At 40.7% G+C, this 15,786-nt stretch overlaps 1 protein-coding gene across 4 annotated transcripts in view; it reads left to right on the top strand.

Moving 5' to 3' along the window:
• BTBD9 (BTB domain containing 9) overlaps positions 1-15,786 on the top strand; it is a 411,265-nt gene that overhangs the window by 248,061 nt on the left and 147,418 nt on the right. For all 4 annotated transcript variants that reach the window (XM_081827407.1, XM_081827405.1, XM_081827406.1 and 1 more), the window contains exon 7: positions 9,999-10,108. In XM_081827407.1, the coding sequence (XP_081683533.1) occupies positions 9,999-10,108 (110 nt within the window). The remainder of the gene's footprint in view (positions 1-9,998; positions 10,109-15,786) is intronic.

Below are 15,786 nucleotides of genomic sequence, written 5' to 3'. Positions count from 1 at the left end.
ACAGATCTTAGGATAACAGCTTGCATCAGATCAGAGGGCACCCAGAGTTGACTGAAACTTGCCAGAAGGCCTGGGGAAACTTCTTCAAGGAGAAGAAATTACTAGAAATACTTGATGTGTTGGAATGTTTTGAGAGGAGCTTTAGTTCAAGTAAGGGACAGTTGGGAGAGTGGGGGTGAGTTAGTGTTGAGCACATACAAAACTAAGCAAAACAAAAGTCAAGACTATTTTTACTCTGGTAGAGAAAAAAATGTGCAGGAAAGGAAAGTACTTCCATATATTAGTTATGATGAATGTTTACATAATCATAATGTAAACACCAAATATTGATTCAACGAGAATTACAATATAATCTAAATTGGGGGGATGGGAAAGGGTGCATATGGAGAGGGGAGAGCTAGATAATTGTCCTCCATAGAAGGAGATTGGTAGATAAAGCCTAAAACCAAAAAACCAAGAAATAGCATTCAAAGCATGATAATTATAGGGGCGCCTGAGTGGCTCAGTCGTTAAGCATCCTGACTCTTGGTTTTGGTTCAGGTCATGATCTCAGGGTCATGGGATCGAGCTCCACATCCAGCTCCACCCTGGGTGTGGAGTCTGCTCGAGATTCTCTGCATCTCCCCCTGCTCATGTGTGCTCTCTCTCTTTCTCTCAAATAAGTAAATAAAATCTTTTTTAAAAAAGCATGATAATTATAGATGTGAGATAAATCCTAAACTAATCCACTAAAACAGGTAAAAAACAGTTGTCTCCAGGGAGGAGAGGAAATGATAAACCTATAGGCTATTTGACCTTTTAAACTATCTGGTTTAAAACTTTATTTTAGGGGCATCTGGCTGCCTCAGTCAGTGGAGCATATGACTTTTGATCTTGGAGTTGTGAGTTAGGGCCCCATGTTTGGTGTGGAGATTACCTAAAAAAAAAATCTTAAAAAAACCCAAAACTTTAATTTTAAAATGTAAAAGGAGAAAAAGAAATAGTTAAGTCAGTTTTGTTTTGTTTTGTTTTATTTTAATGAGGAGTCTAAACACCACAGCAGTAACAGTGACTCTTAGTAATATAATAGAATTTTCTTGTTTATTTAAAAATTCTCTCTTACCAAGTATGCATTTTACTTTATGTGAATTCCTCTCCTAGGTTTTTCTTTCCTTGAATTTCTGAAACAAGTGTAAGGATTGACATTTTCTTTCTGATCACTGGCTTAGCACTAATGCTGTACCAGTAAAGTCTAAGTCACGAATGGCTAACTCTGAAGAAGCTTTGGAGAGGGGGGAAAATCCTTGCCAAACTACTCCACCTCCCAACCTGTTTGCTAATCCAGCAGAAATATGGATTGGGGACAGGCTTCAAAATTGAACTTCAACAGTGCATAGGACTCCTAACACAAAAGGTGTATGGGGAAATGTCTTAAAATGACCGGGCAGACCGTTAGATTTGGACCTGGCCTATGTCTTCTCAGCCCCTGCTAGAAGCTGCAGATCTTGTAGACCACCAAATAATGCCAGGTGGAGCCTCTTGCTGTTTTCTCTGTTGCTTGTGTTAAAGTTCTACCACACTGACAGATTTTAGCAGCAAAATCTCTTATACCAGTAGTGCTGAAATTAGTAAGCCTTTGTGCTGTTTGGAACCTGGAGTACAGTATAATTAGTCATGCACTCCCAGTTAACAACCCCTGAGACAATACATTATACATATCCATACCAGCTTTTGCACCCAGGACAAAAATACTTGCTTTTCTCTTTCTCACTTCTGTTATCATTTGCATATGTATTGTTGGTGGTGAGCATTCTTTTCAAGTTTTCTGTAGTATTACTTTTATTTACTTTGATTACTCTGCGCCTGGTTGGTAGGTTTGTACATAGTTACACTGATGCTCAAATAATGTGCTAAGGAAATCTCTGGACCTTTCTTCCCTCCCCCCACCCACCCCCATCTATATACTCTAGGTAAAGGTCCAGAATTCCTCAAAGGGCAAAGGAAGGTCCCTGAAATTTTCTGTGACCATTGAAGCAGCTGGGGATGGTATGTGGCAAGTGTGGGACTTTTATGGGTTGGGTTTGTTTTCCCCACATACATTTCACTTGGTTCTCTGAGGAGCTATTATTGCCTGAAACAGGTTTCTTTGCATAGCTTGTAAAGAATTGAGAGGCTTCGAGGGACATATGTTGTGTCAAGCTTTGAAATCTCCAGCCCGACTGTATGAGTGTGTGGGGTATGGGTTTTCCATTAAAGGAAATAATGCATGCAAAGGGTACCACATGGGATGTGTTCAGAAGTTGGTGGCTTTTATTTTAATTCCAGTGCTAGTTTCTCAGGGGTCTAGAGTGAAGACTGTGGTTTTCTTACCCCTATGGTCCCTTTATTATTCTCTTGACTTTGACTCAGTTTTCACTTCTGTTATTCTGAACGTCTTGAGCAGTTCCTGTCTTATTTCTCAGTATGTCAAATATTTACATTCCTAGAAGGATGCTTAGATTTTTCTTTGGTGAAAAGCAAATTTCTTCTCCTTCTGTTTACCTCTCTTCTCTACTTAATCTTTTACTCTAAAAGGACAGGGAGGGGGGAGCTCCTCCAGCTCTTAAAATTTTAAGTTATAATAAGTTGCATATACCCACCATAGTCTTAGGTTTAAAAAAAAGAGAATCTTTCCTTACCCATCCTAAAACAGGCTTGCTACAGGTCATAGTCACCAAATGAGTTCTTACAGATTCGTAGGGAAACTAACAAATTTAATTTTCTTCTGCTCTTTCTCTAGTGCACAGTGCCATTAGACTCATTTGTCTACATTCGTGGGAATGCACAGCCTATTGGATAAACTGAAAAAGATAATGCAGCCATTTAAAAGATGAAAGTAGTGAAATCCTCTCCCCGCCCCCAACATCTTGGGCTAGGAGAAAAGTTAATGAAAAAATGCAAATGTTGAACTTTTGGTAATTTAGTTCTATTTCTTAAAATACACTTTGTGTTGGTTTCAATGTTTTATTGAGTAATAAAATTGGTTAACAGTATTCCCACATGGGGATTTGTTCACATTAGCACATAACAGGGACAGAAGAAGGGATTGGTTTATTCATTTTCATGCTCTCCCCCTTTCCCCGTCTCCCCTTCTCCCCCTATCCCCACCCTTCCCTTTATCCCTCTTCTCTCTTTTCCTTCCTTCCCTCCCTCCCTCTCTCCCTTATTCATTTTTCATTTTTTATCCTCCACTTCCCACTTTGTCTCTTTATAATCCCTTGAAAATTACAATCTGAAAGAAAAGCAAAGATAAAAAGAAAACTAAACCATGAAATAAATAAGACATTTCTTCCCATGAAATTCAAATCAGTTTCTCTTTCCAGATCCTAGGAAGCCTACTTAATTAGATTTTTGCCTATATCCTGCTAAATACCTATAATAGGTGAACTGTATCTACACCTCAGACTCATTTACTCATGGTATCCATGTCCCAGGCTGAGTGTTGCCCTTTCCATTTGACCCTTTTATTCCTGCAGGAAGAGGTTTTGTAACTGTCTGTCCTTCTGGTGTAGCAAGTTTGTCTATAAAGTTCAATGTTAAATAGATCACCGACCAACCAGTGTGTAATTATTTGTTATTATTTGATTTTTTTATTTGTTGTCTGTCCCCGACCCTGAAATATAAATTCCATGGGGAAGAGATCTGATGTGTATTCTTGAACCCCATACCCCAGCGCCCAATATCAGCAGCTAGCACATAGTAAATACTGAGTTAACATGTGTGTGTATGTGGGTGCCTGTGTGTGTGAGTGCACGCATGCACACGTGTCTGTGCATGAGAGAAAGAGAGAGGGGTTGAGGATTATTTTTCTTTTAGCCATGTTTGTTTTGTTTTGGTCTTTGAAGCAAGAATAGTTCACAGGGAAGACTTTTAAAGTTCATATTGCAGAATTCAGTGTTTTAAGAGTAGGCTAACCTCTTCACCATGTGTGAATAGATAAGAAGCTCTTATGTTTTTCTCTTCACCACTACTGCTAATATGTTTTAGTCTTGCCTTCTAAACTGTACTATAACCTTCTTTAGATGAACGTGTGTATCCTGTCTTTTGGGTCCATTCTTCACAGTGTTTAGCACAATTTCTGGCATCTAGTAGGTGTTTATTAAATCTTGATTAATAGCAGATTTACCCAGTATACCTGCAAGGACTGTTGACTCATAAATGTGCAATCAGGAAATTAAACATTATGGATTATATCATTTTCATATGATTTATATAAATACTATAATTAAGTTCTTTTTGCAGTATTAATTCCAAATATAATTCCATAAGCTGAAGGCATGTAATTATGGCAGGATAGGTTCTATGTATTTGAAGGTGGGAAAAAGGCCTACTGTTCAAAATTCACAATTCCTCCAAATAAAAAACAACACTTAAATATTTATCTCTAATGTTGAAAAGTGCTATTTTGGTAGCACTGGGTTATGATGTGTTAGTAATTATTTACCCATCTTATCCCTTCTGCATACTTGATTCGATAGAGCATCAATTTTCTCTGAAAACCAAGATGACTTGTTTCATTTGTCCTTGAATCCTGGAGGTGCTGGAACGTGATTGCTCCCTCTGCAGGGCTAATGGTCAGACAGCATCAGGGCTGCTCTCTGAGACAGTAGCCTCTGCTTAGGCTAACTCTGGACACAGACTGTTTAACCTTTCAATAATTCTTCCTCTCCCAAATAAGCAAATGCTGCTGGGGCCCTTTGCTGAAGTCAGTAGAGGAGAATCTATAGCTCCACAGATCAGCCAGAGGGAAGGTTTTCTAAGAGTAACAAATCTTTTCTGTTGCAACCTGCTTTTTCTAGAAGCTTTTCGTCATTCTGGCAGTAAACTGTTTTCCACTTGCTGCCTTAGCAACAAGACCTGAAGTCACTTCCCCCTCTAGTCTCGGTTTGATTATAAGAGCGCTAACACTGTACATAGAACTGGAAGAAAATACCATACTGGCAAGACCTGCAGACATTAGCTGCTTCTTGGGTCAGGGAATTATTTATGTACATTCTCAGCATCTCCTTGAAAGCAAGAGTCAAATAGGAAGTCTTGGAAGTGAATCCAGACCCCACACAGTCGCAAGTCCCTAGAAAATGCTGGAGCTAAGGATCTCGCTGGAGGACCACATCTGGCCACAGCAGAGTTCTCTAGCTACCTCAGAGGAAGAGCCAAAATGTTAAGGAGCCCTTGCGCACAATCTCAGGGTAATCTAGTTTCCTCAAGAGTTTTTGTTTAACCCAAGAATATGAAGTTCACTTTGAGAATAAAACTTTGTTTACCAAAGAATAGAATTCTGATGGATTTAGACTTCAGATGATCCCTTGAGAGCTCATTTAAATATTTCTTACTGAATTCAGTTTTATCTTGGAGTAGAACCCGCTCAGTACAGACATGGGTGAGCCTATAACTAGAGCCAAAGGTTAAGGGTTAACTCTAACCTCAAGTAGCCTTGTGGTCCACCAGAACTAAAGACTAGAGAATACCAAAGGATTTAAAGTGGGAATGTACACGTTGTTATTTCTCTGTACTTTCTCCTTTTCTGTACTTCCCTTAGTATGTGAAAAATGTGTCCTATGTGACTTAGAAATCAAATCTGGTAGCATTCTGACAAGAAATGACAGAAAGATAGGCTAAGGATGGGAATCTGTACATTTCCCAGAACAGGTGGGGAATGCAATGACATCTTTAAAGCAACATTCCTCTAGGTCACAGTATTATGATGTCTCTCTGTTAGGAAATGCTAATGTATTTTTCTTATGAACTAAAACTGCAAACTTCTAGGGTTTGCACAAAAAAGAAACTCTTCTGTGGGTATGGGTATCTAGACCAAATATGGGCAAAAGATTCTTTTCTTGCTTCTTCATGTATGGTTGAGTCAGGTCAAGAACATTTTAAATAGACTTTTCTAGAGACTAGAAGCTTAAAGAAGGAAATACCATAGAGCCAGGGGATCTGCAGTCCGAATATAGTCTCCTTCTGTGGGCATAGTGCCTCTACCATGGTGCCCGAGGAGGAAGGACAGGACCCTGCCTGTGTTCTCGAAGTCTGCCCCTGGGTGGGCCTGCCTCCTCCTGGATGCACCGTATTAACATCTACAGTTAGGAATACTCTTCCAGACAACCAGCATTCTCAGAGTCCCACCCAAGAAATTTTGCATCCAGTGACCTACTCCTTGAATTTCTGTTTAATCATATCCTCCTCTGCCAAGCACTGCATTAAACACTTTAAATTCTTATATCATCTAAATATCTTATAAGGTTTGTGTTATTGACCTCATTTTATAGAGAAGAAAACTGAGGTTTAAGAGGTTTAAGGCTTTTTTTTTTTGTCCAAAGTGACAGAGCTAATTAAGTGATGGGGCTGGGTGACAAACCTGTCTGTTAGCCTCCAAAGCACGCTCTTCAAAACTCTGTCGTGCCTTTCAGTTTTAGAGTGCTGTCCTGAAGGTTTTAGGTTTCATTTCATTAAAGAAGACAGAATCTCTTTTCACCCACAATATTACAGCTCCTGAAAACTTCTGCCTTGAAACATCCTGTTGTGAACTATGTGCAGGATCCGGTCTCTGTCAGTGACAAGAAGACAAGCAACACAGGGAAGGGAGGAGAATATTAGGAACAGACAGTTCCCACGAGGGCTCACGTGGACAGCATTCAGCCTCCTCAGAAATGGCCAATCTGTTGCGTAGCTGCCTTCCTCAGCGCTGTTTAAGTTTTAATTATCTTCCAACTGTCTGAGCTGCTGTTGAGGATCAGAGAGAACAAAGGAGGGCTGCTCTATTCTTCAGCAGTGCCCCTCTCTGCACACTGATGAAGTCACTAGCTGCCGCTGCCCTTATTATCAGGTTAAATCAGAGTCTGACTGTGCTTTGGAGAGATGATGCTGAATGGAGAAAAAAAAATTCATCTCAAGCTCTCCCCCTTATTCAGAATCTTTGGTGGCAGAGAAAATGTGAGATCTACTCCTATTTAGGTGTTATGACCCAGAAGCGAGTTATGCTTTGTTTTTCAAAAAAAAAAAAAAAAGAGGGTATGTGCTATGGTGACCGCTGTGAATTCGTGTAAGACTGATGGATCACAGACCTGTACCCTGAGACAAATAATACCTTATACAGTTAATAAAAAAATTATTTTAAAAAGTGAAAAAGAGAGGACCCTCTTCCCTTCCCCATCCCCATCCCCATCCCTTGGATTTTCAACAGCTCGGGTAATAAAAACTTCTCCTCTGCCTCAGGGATGCTCCATTGTGAGAGAACCCTGCTCTTCGTCAGGGCTGGAGTCCGTGCTTGCCCCTCTCCCTCTAGCTCACTGCTCTTGGGTCCAGGCCTCTGAGTTCTCGGTGTAGAGCTCCAGGTTCCCCTACTGGTCACTAAAGTTGGGGGATTAGTGGAAGCCTATTTTCTACTTCCAGTGCAGATCTTTAGTGAAGAAAGGAGTCCTGTGCTAAACCACTCCTCGCTGGGAAAGAGGAACATAGTGTCTTTCTCGTGACTTTGTTACCATTTTTTTTAGAATGTGTATTTGAATAAGGACTTCATGCCATTTTTGTAAATTATGCTATAATTTTGAGGAGACTTAGAAAGTATTGTAGGACCAGAATAATTAAACTTGTTATGAGCATTTACGTGTAACAGGCTAATCAAGAAGTGTGATGTACAGTGGCGAATTGCTAATTTGACCTCAGGATTATGCAGCAGAGATAACATTATCTTCATTCATAGAGAACTTTTTATCTGGAGGCATCTCTCAGTGCTTTTCCAACCATATATATTATCTTGTTTGTTATCACAAGCACTATCATTAAGGCTGTAAAATGTATTCCAGTACAATTTTCTGTTTTCAGTTTCTTACAATTGGGGGATGGAGGAGGGAAAGGTTGCATATTTTCTCCCACTTTTGATATTTGCACCAGGGTTAAATTTGGGAAATGACTATTATCTAAAGTTGGAGAACCTGGTTCCGTATAACGTTTTTTTATAAAAAGGAAGAAAGGGAGGGAGGGAACATGACTGCGTCCCCTTAAGTCAGCCTGGACTATTAACCTTAAGAACTGCCAATGGGGAAGGGCCTTCGCGGTTGCTTCCTGGCTCCTCTCCCTTGCACAGTATTAGGAGAGCTGCCTCTCCTTTGGTGGAGACTCTACCTAGGGAAAAGGAAAATGATCTGATCAAATTCCCCAAACCACATTCCCTCGATTCCCTCCAAGGTTACAGACAGCAGCACTCAGGCTGTCACGACCATGAGCAGTTGAAAATGCTATGCTGGTTACGTTCCCGTGGGTTTAAGGAAATGGACAAAATTAGGTTCAGGCCAATGTGCCAGGCTTAACACACCCCTTCCCTTCCAGAAAGTCTACAGAGACTGTCCCTGCCAATGGGAAAGACCAGCACAATTCCCGTTCCTCGCACACCATTTAGAACTTACTGTACTCGAACCCCACCTACCCACCCAAACACAGTAGCATCAGTACCTTCTGTCTGCCTTGAGGGCCCAAGAGGACAGCTCAGGCTTAATCAGAGGGCTCTGATGAGCGCAGCCATCGCCCTGACTCTCCATACAGGAAGATTGGTGTCTCCCTGCAGTGGGCATGGGCACGCTGAACAGCCAGTCCAGAAGATAGCATTTAGATTGGTTATGAAGATGAGTGACCAGCTCATGTCAAGGAGCAGATGGCTAAATGAGGTGCACCGGGAATGCCGTGAGATTCATGCTTGAAGGAACAGGAGGGAAAATAGCTCATGACATAAGAACCCCAAGTATAGTCTCTGTAATGTGAATTTTTTTTTAAATTGGCATTTACATTACACAGTTAACTTGGAGTGATGAGAAATGTAAGGGAATTACCGAATTAGTGAACAGCGATTAACTCAGAAGTAAAATTATATCATCGAAGTCGAAGGTGGTTTTACACAGCAGAGGAAGGATATTACTAAAACCTTGCCCAGTCTGTCATCTCCTAATTGAAATGTGTTCATTTAATATGCCCCATCCTTCAGAGCACATAGCTCATAATTTGGGAGAGTGTTATCACTTAATCTAGTTATTTTTTCCGGTTCTTCCTTTGAATCCCAGTAAGACGATGTGTGGCACATTCCCCAGGGATTTCTGTGACACTCAGAAGAATGAGTTTGTCCATTAACCTGTGAGCTGTCGGGTCCCTTTGGAGAGTGAAAGGAACAAGTCACTCCAAGGTTAATGCTTGTTTGTCGGATGTGAAGCCTCCAGGGAGATACAGAGGGTGAACAGGCCGGGATGCTCAAGACCTGCCCCGTGAAACCCTGCATTGTGTGCAGATGTCAGATCCGTGTGGCCAGGAGGGAGGCTGCAGAGCAGGCTGGGTCACCTCTGCAGATCACTTCCTCTGGTCAGGAGGCTTCCCAGCAGTCAACTTGGAGGGGGTAGAGGTGGCGGGGGGCGGGGCTGGTGTAAGTATATAGGGTTAACTTTCTACAAGGATTTAGAAGCAGTGTTGAAATATAAAAAACTGTGAGTGGTTTTTAGTGGTTTCTGTGGATTTTTCTGTTAAGTAAGAAGGTAGTATTGATTTCATGCATTTGTCTCCAATGGATGAAATCTTTCCTGAGTTGGAAAACATTTGATTTGGCGAGTGTTGGTGTACCTGGGCACAGGCACATTCCTAACCCCAAGGCAAAGACAGAAGCCGTGATTCTCCAGCATGAATGTCTCATGGACATATAATTATACTGACATTCAGGGGTTGAGCTTGAACGGTACCTGGTTTAATTTTCTAGGTAAATCAGATCTAAGTTCTGCTTAATTCTCCGGAAAGTGGTATCTCCCTAATTTTGCTGTAATTCTTCTAGGCTCAGTTGGAGCTAGCCCTAAGGAGCAGGTAGAGGTTCTGAAGTCAAGTTCAGAGTCTCCTTTAGTCCATGCCCTGGTACACTGTATATTTGCACAATGTATCTTATTCTGTTGTCTTTGGATTGGTTGTGATGGAAGCTCATTTTCTTCAACAGAGTTTCTTTTTACCCCCAGGTATATTCGAATAGTTGGGACTCACAACACAGTGAACAAGATTTTTCACATTGTGGCTTTTGAATGTATGTTTACAAACAAAACCTTCACTCTTGAGAAGGGGCTAATAGGTAAGTATTGCAATTATATTTTTTTATATATGGTTTGATATTTTATCTTCAGTATTTTGCTACCCCATTAACTCATCTTAACCCACCTTTTAATCAGCTTGACTAAGAACTGGTTGATTTGAATGCTTTATGGCTGAGTGACGTAGGGGAAGTCTTACATTTTTAGAAGTAGTCAAAATAATAATTCTAGTAAACATAAAAGAAAAGACTATAAATATTACACTAGAAGTTAAGAATTGAAAATGTCCTAGTGATGCATTTCAGATTTGCTATGTGGGGAATGCTTATGATAATCCAGCAAAGCCTTTTACACAAAAGGCTTTTCTATATTTAATGGTAGGTAAGATCAGGGAAGAAGTCTGTAGAATATTGATCCAACACTCCTGCTTTCCAAGGCTATGGAGGTATTTTGGCCTCTAATTGGATATGAACGGTGCTCACTATGAGACTGTCTCCTTTTCATGGACACATCAGTCCATATTTGCACTGTTCAGCCAAATTTGCCTCAAGAAAATGCCTACCTGTAATTTAAATAAGACCAGAATTACTGAATTGTCATTGTGAAAGTCAAGTTATCTTGTGGGAAATACTGTCTGACTGATCTTTCAGAAGAGTATTTTAAATTTTGGTTTAGTTGTTATTTGGTTGTTTTCTGTTGTGTTGTGTTAGTGTGGCATTGTGTGCAGTCCAGCCCAGGTCTTGACATTCTAGATAGCGTGAGTGGCTTTTCCCACCTAGCCGTGCCCACGGCTTTTTACATACCTCCTGCGAAGATCCTGGTTTGACTGACTAGATCCTCGAATCTGTCTTTACTGCAGCTTCTTTGAAAAGGGACTCTGTATGTCCAGGTGTCCCTGCCTTGGTATACCTAAGACAGAATTCTTTTGTCTTTACGAAGGTCCACTCCATGCTGGGACACATAGCATGTTGACACATGTCCTAAAAACACGGTGATGACTAGAATGGGAAAGATGAGTGTAACTTGCAGATGTTTACTATTTCTTGGGATGGTCATAAGTCTAAATGTCCTTAAGACCTGCCATGTCCTAAATGTAATCCTTTACTTAGGGAAATTTGGAAGAATAATGTTAGTCAAGTGGCAGGAGTAGCCATTATTCTAACGTACAGAGAAATCTTAGAGCTCAGCTAAAATAAATAATTTGGTTTTACCTTTGTTATGGATGTAACTTTTACCATTAAATATAAATGTTACTCATTGTTATGACTTCTAAGTAATTTGAAAGTTAACACTGCTGAAGCATTACCTGATATTACCAAGGCTTTTAATTCCGTGGGCTGTGTGGAATTTTGGCGATAGATGGCTGCGGCGAGAATACATCTTTTCACCGGCTACCCATGCTCTGTTATAAACTGTAGGCCCCGCTGCATATGTGATTGTGTAGTTAAGGGTGTCCTTACTGAGGAGACTCTTAGGAACCCAGCCACCTTCACAGTCACAGCCCGGGTGCCATTCAGCGACTCATGTCAGCCCAGCGCACTGCATTCTGGAACCTGCCACATGGCAGGCACCATCTACTTCAGTCAGTGTCCCCTTCTTATTGGACACTGTAATTATCCAAGAAACAGGTCTGTTTGGCCTGAGAAGCCATTACAGGGTGAAACTCAGGATCCATTGTAGTGAGGGATGCTGTTGTTGGTCTGCATTTTTTGTCCAAAGTGAGCTTGTCAGCATTATCAGAAGCCGTAATGGTCTCGGGCATGTCAGGGGATGAAAGAAGATTGCAGAGCTGCAGGAAGTGTGTTTGGTTTCTGGTCAAACACTTTTCTTCAAGCCCTTTTCTGGGATGCTCCCAAGTTTGACTGCAGAGAGCACCGCAGTCATCTGCCTGTCATCGTCCCTCACGTGAATGGGAGCAGGGGGGCAGGCTGGCAGGTATGTACGTGCGCTCGTTGGTAGATGGCCTGCAGTGGGATCCCCTCTGGCCCTCCTCCTACCATCTTCACAGCTCAGAGCTGTCCCCACGCTGGGCAGACAGGGAGGTAACGTGAGTCGTGGAGGAGCACAGGGGGATTTCATTATCCTCTGTCCGACATGGCAGCTCTGCTTAGTTTCAAGGGGTATTTGAAACAGCAATGGTCAGCTTCCCATATTGATGATCTCAGATGCATTTTGACTGCACACAGGCCTCAGCCAGCCACCCTACAGGGACCTCCAAGAAGGGAGTGGTCCTCTAGTTGGGGGCACCATGTACATCAGAATCACCTGGAGTCACCTTTAAATTGTGGCACTTACCTCCTTCCTGTGTCCTGTGAAATATGCACTCCTTCCTTGAGAAGTATGGATAGACACTCCAGGTTTTCATGGGGACAAAAAGGAAAAAAGTAAAATAATGTCGTCATGAATAACTAGTAGGGTGTCAACCCTACTTTTACGTTTTAAGATACAGAACGTCTCTCTTTCACAACTCCTGCTCTTTGTTTCAGAGTTCAGGCTACTCTCATTAGAGTAGTACTCTCCTTATGGGCCTCAAAATTACTTTAAAAATATTTGCATTGGTTTTGTTTTTTTTTAATGAGATTTTAATGTTATTACTGACAACATATAATGATGCCAGGCAAAAATAAGCTTTGTAAGATTTTAGTCTTGTTTCCCACCAAAGGGTTTCTTTCCCATTTTTGTTGACAGCATGTCATTCTTTATGCATCTTCACTTGTATAGGTTCATGGGGGAGCCTTGGAACCCTGTGGGTTCATATATCCACAGGGACCGGTCTCCCTGCGACCACACTGACCAGATCTGGAGGTCTGCCTCTTCCCACCTCATCTGCTGCTGCCACCACAGCCCCTTCTCACTGGGCAGCAGCTTCTGGATCATGTTTGGTGTACTCTCCCCTGAGAGAGCCGGCCCGTGATGACCGTCTCCTCTTTGTTGGGAGACGTTTATAGGAATCGCTAACCTGTCTTACCAATGAGGCATGCAAGGAGTAATTAGAATAGATATGACCGCTATTCTATAAACATTCAATCTCCCACAGAATGCGTTTGCTTTTGCCTTGGCATTCCACCTTGTGATATACACATGACATTTGCCAAGTCCTAGCGGTTTTGCAGAATAATTGCCAAGCTTCCTTTCATTTAGTCTCGTATTTAAATTCATTTCTTTGAACACCCTATTATTCAGGTAGAAAGAATAGTACCCACCACCCAGCTTAAAGAACTATTAACCCACAGACAATCTGTTTTATCTATATGCTACCCATTTCTTCCCTATCAGATTATTTTGACACCAGTCCCCAATGGTAATTTTATCATCTTATCCATAAATATTTCAGTATGTATCTCTAAAAGTACGACTCCCTATTATAGCCATAATGACAATATCATTATAATACCCCAAAACTGAACTATATTTTTTTATGGATATTAAATATCCAATCAGGGCCACCTGGGTGGCTCCGTCAGTTAAGCGTCTGCCTTCGGCTCAGGTCATGATCTTGGGGTCCTGGGATTGAGCCCCGCATCGGGCCCCCTGCTCAGCGGGGAGTCTGCTTCTCCCTCTGCCCTCTGCCCCTCCCCCCTGCTGTGCTCTCTCTCGCCATCCTCTCTCTCGAATAAGTCAATAAATCTTAAAAAAAAATTAAATATCCAGTCAGTGTTCAGATGTCCCTAATTGGATCAAGTCTAGAGAGTTTATGTGTTTTTACAGGTTGTTTAAACCAGAATTCAGATAAGGTCCGTACTGTCAATAAGTAGTCATTATGACTCTTAACTCTCTTTAAATCTATAGGTTCCCTTCCACATGTCTGTCTATCTCTGTCTCTCTCTCTTTTTTTCCCTCTCTCTGATTATAATTTGTTGAAGAAACTATTTGGTTTTTGTCCTGTAGAGTCTCTAACAGCCTAAATTTGGGTGATTAAATCCCCATGGTAATATTTAACATGTTTCTCTGTTGTAGTTTTTGTAACTTGGTAGTTAGATAGATTCTGATTCAATCCGATTCAAGTTCTGGGGTTTTTTGTTGTTTGTTTGTTTTGTGAAAATGCTCCATAGGTGGTAGTACATATGTTTATTAAGAAGCACAGAAAATCTTCAGTTATCCCTCTCTTTTGGATATTCCCATTCATTCGGATTATTTCCTAGATTCATTATTTCATAATTTGGAATTGCAAAATGATTATTTTCGAATTGTATCATTCTTTATGTGGTAGCTAGAAAAATTCCCTCAACACTCATTCGATAATCCTGAGATGCAGCTTGCCAGGGAATAGAAGGATATTTACCATCTTCAAATAAAGAGGTAGTTACCCAGCATCCTCCATAGGTGACCAGTGAGATTTGTTTGTGGGGACTGTTTGGAGGGGAAAGAAGAGGAGTATATATCACTTTCAATTTATGGGACTAAACAAATTGGACACGTTTTAATCACTTGCAGTTATTATTATTGATATTCAAATTGTCCCCATCTTTAGCCTCTTCATACTGGCTCTTGAGTCCTTCTGACATGACCTGCATAGTCCTTAACACTTCCCTGATTTCTGGCATGACACGACATCCCAGGTTTATTTTGTACATTTCCTGCCTTGATCTGCGATCAGCCGTTTCTTCAAAAAGCCCTGGTTTCTTTCAGTGGGGAATGACATTTGGAAACCTCAGTGGAGGTATTTGCTACTGGGTTGGTCACTATTTCTGGGTCTTTCTGGTGGACAGAACTAGGAAATACATGCACATTTATTTATCATATATTTAACAGGTAAAATATATCACGAGTGCATGCTGACACTTCTAATTAAAATTCAGTACGCAAGGTTTTTGTTTAGCCTTTGATCTTGCAGCTCCTTCTTCCTATACTAAAAATCTTGGTGACCAGCGATAAGGCACAATAATTCATTTGCTTTGTCCCCAGTACATACAAAATAATCTCAGAATTACAGTAGCAGTGCTACCATATGGTCATTGAAAATAGTTTAAGATTTTTGCAATTATTTTGGGGGCCCAGAGGGTACATCCACTAGAGATATATATTAAAATTACTGTGTTATAAAGTCATCTAAAATAATTCTCTGTGTGGTCATGCCACTATGTCAGTATACAGTTGGATTCATTTACTCAGTTTTGCTTTCATTGTTTGGTGATTACCTTTAAAGATTTTTTTGTTTTATAACTACGTAAAATATAGACATGTTTCCAAAATCAAATCTACAAAAGAGCTTTATTTCGAGAAATCCAGCTTCTATTCCTGTCCCCTCTACTCCTATAGGTGATCTCTTTTCCCCTTTATTTATTTATTTTTTTTAAAGATTTTATTTATTTATTTGACAGAGAGAGACACAGCGAGAGAGGGAACACAAGCAGGGGAAGCAGGAGAGGGAGAAGCAGGCTTCCCGCCGAGCAGGGAGCCCGATGCAGGGCTCGATGCGGGGCTCGATCCCAGGACCCTGAGATTATGACCTGAGCCGAAGGCAGACGCTTAACGACTGAGCCACCCAGGCGCCCCTCTTTTCCCCTTTAGTTTTTTGGGTTAGGCTTCTAATTTTAAATAATGAAAAATAAATAAATACATATTATGTTATATATTATATTATATTATATTATATTATATTATATTATATTATATTATATTATATTATATATAACTTCTATTTTGTACCCTCCTCAATATTCTTGAATAATTGGTAGCATACTATATGCTATACATACTTTCTTTCTTTACCTTGCCT

Source organism: Leptonychotes weddellii, chromosome 8, assembly GCF_054177405.1.
Source record: "Leptonychotes weddellii isolate Sample4059 chromosome 8, ASM5417740v2, whole genome shotgun sequence".
Taxonomy (NCBI): domain Eukaryota; kingdom Metazoa; phylum Chordata; class Mammalia; order Carnivora; family Phocidae; genus Leptonychotes; species Leptonychotes weddellii.
Note: the sequence above shows the minus strand (reverse complement) of the source record. Positions and strands in the feature narration are given on the sequence as shown.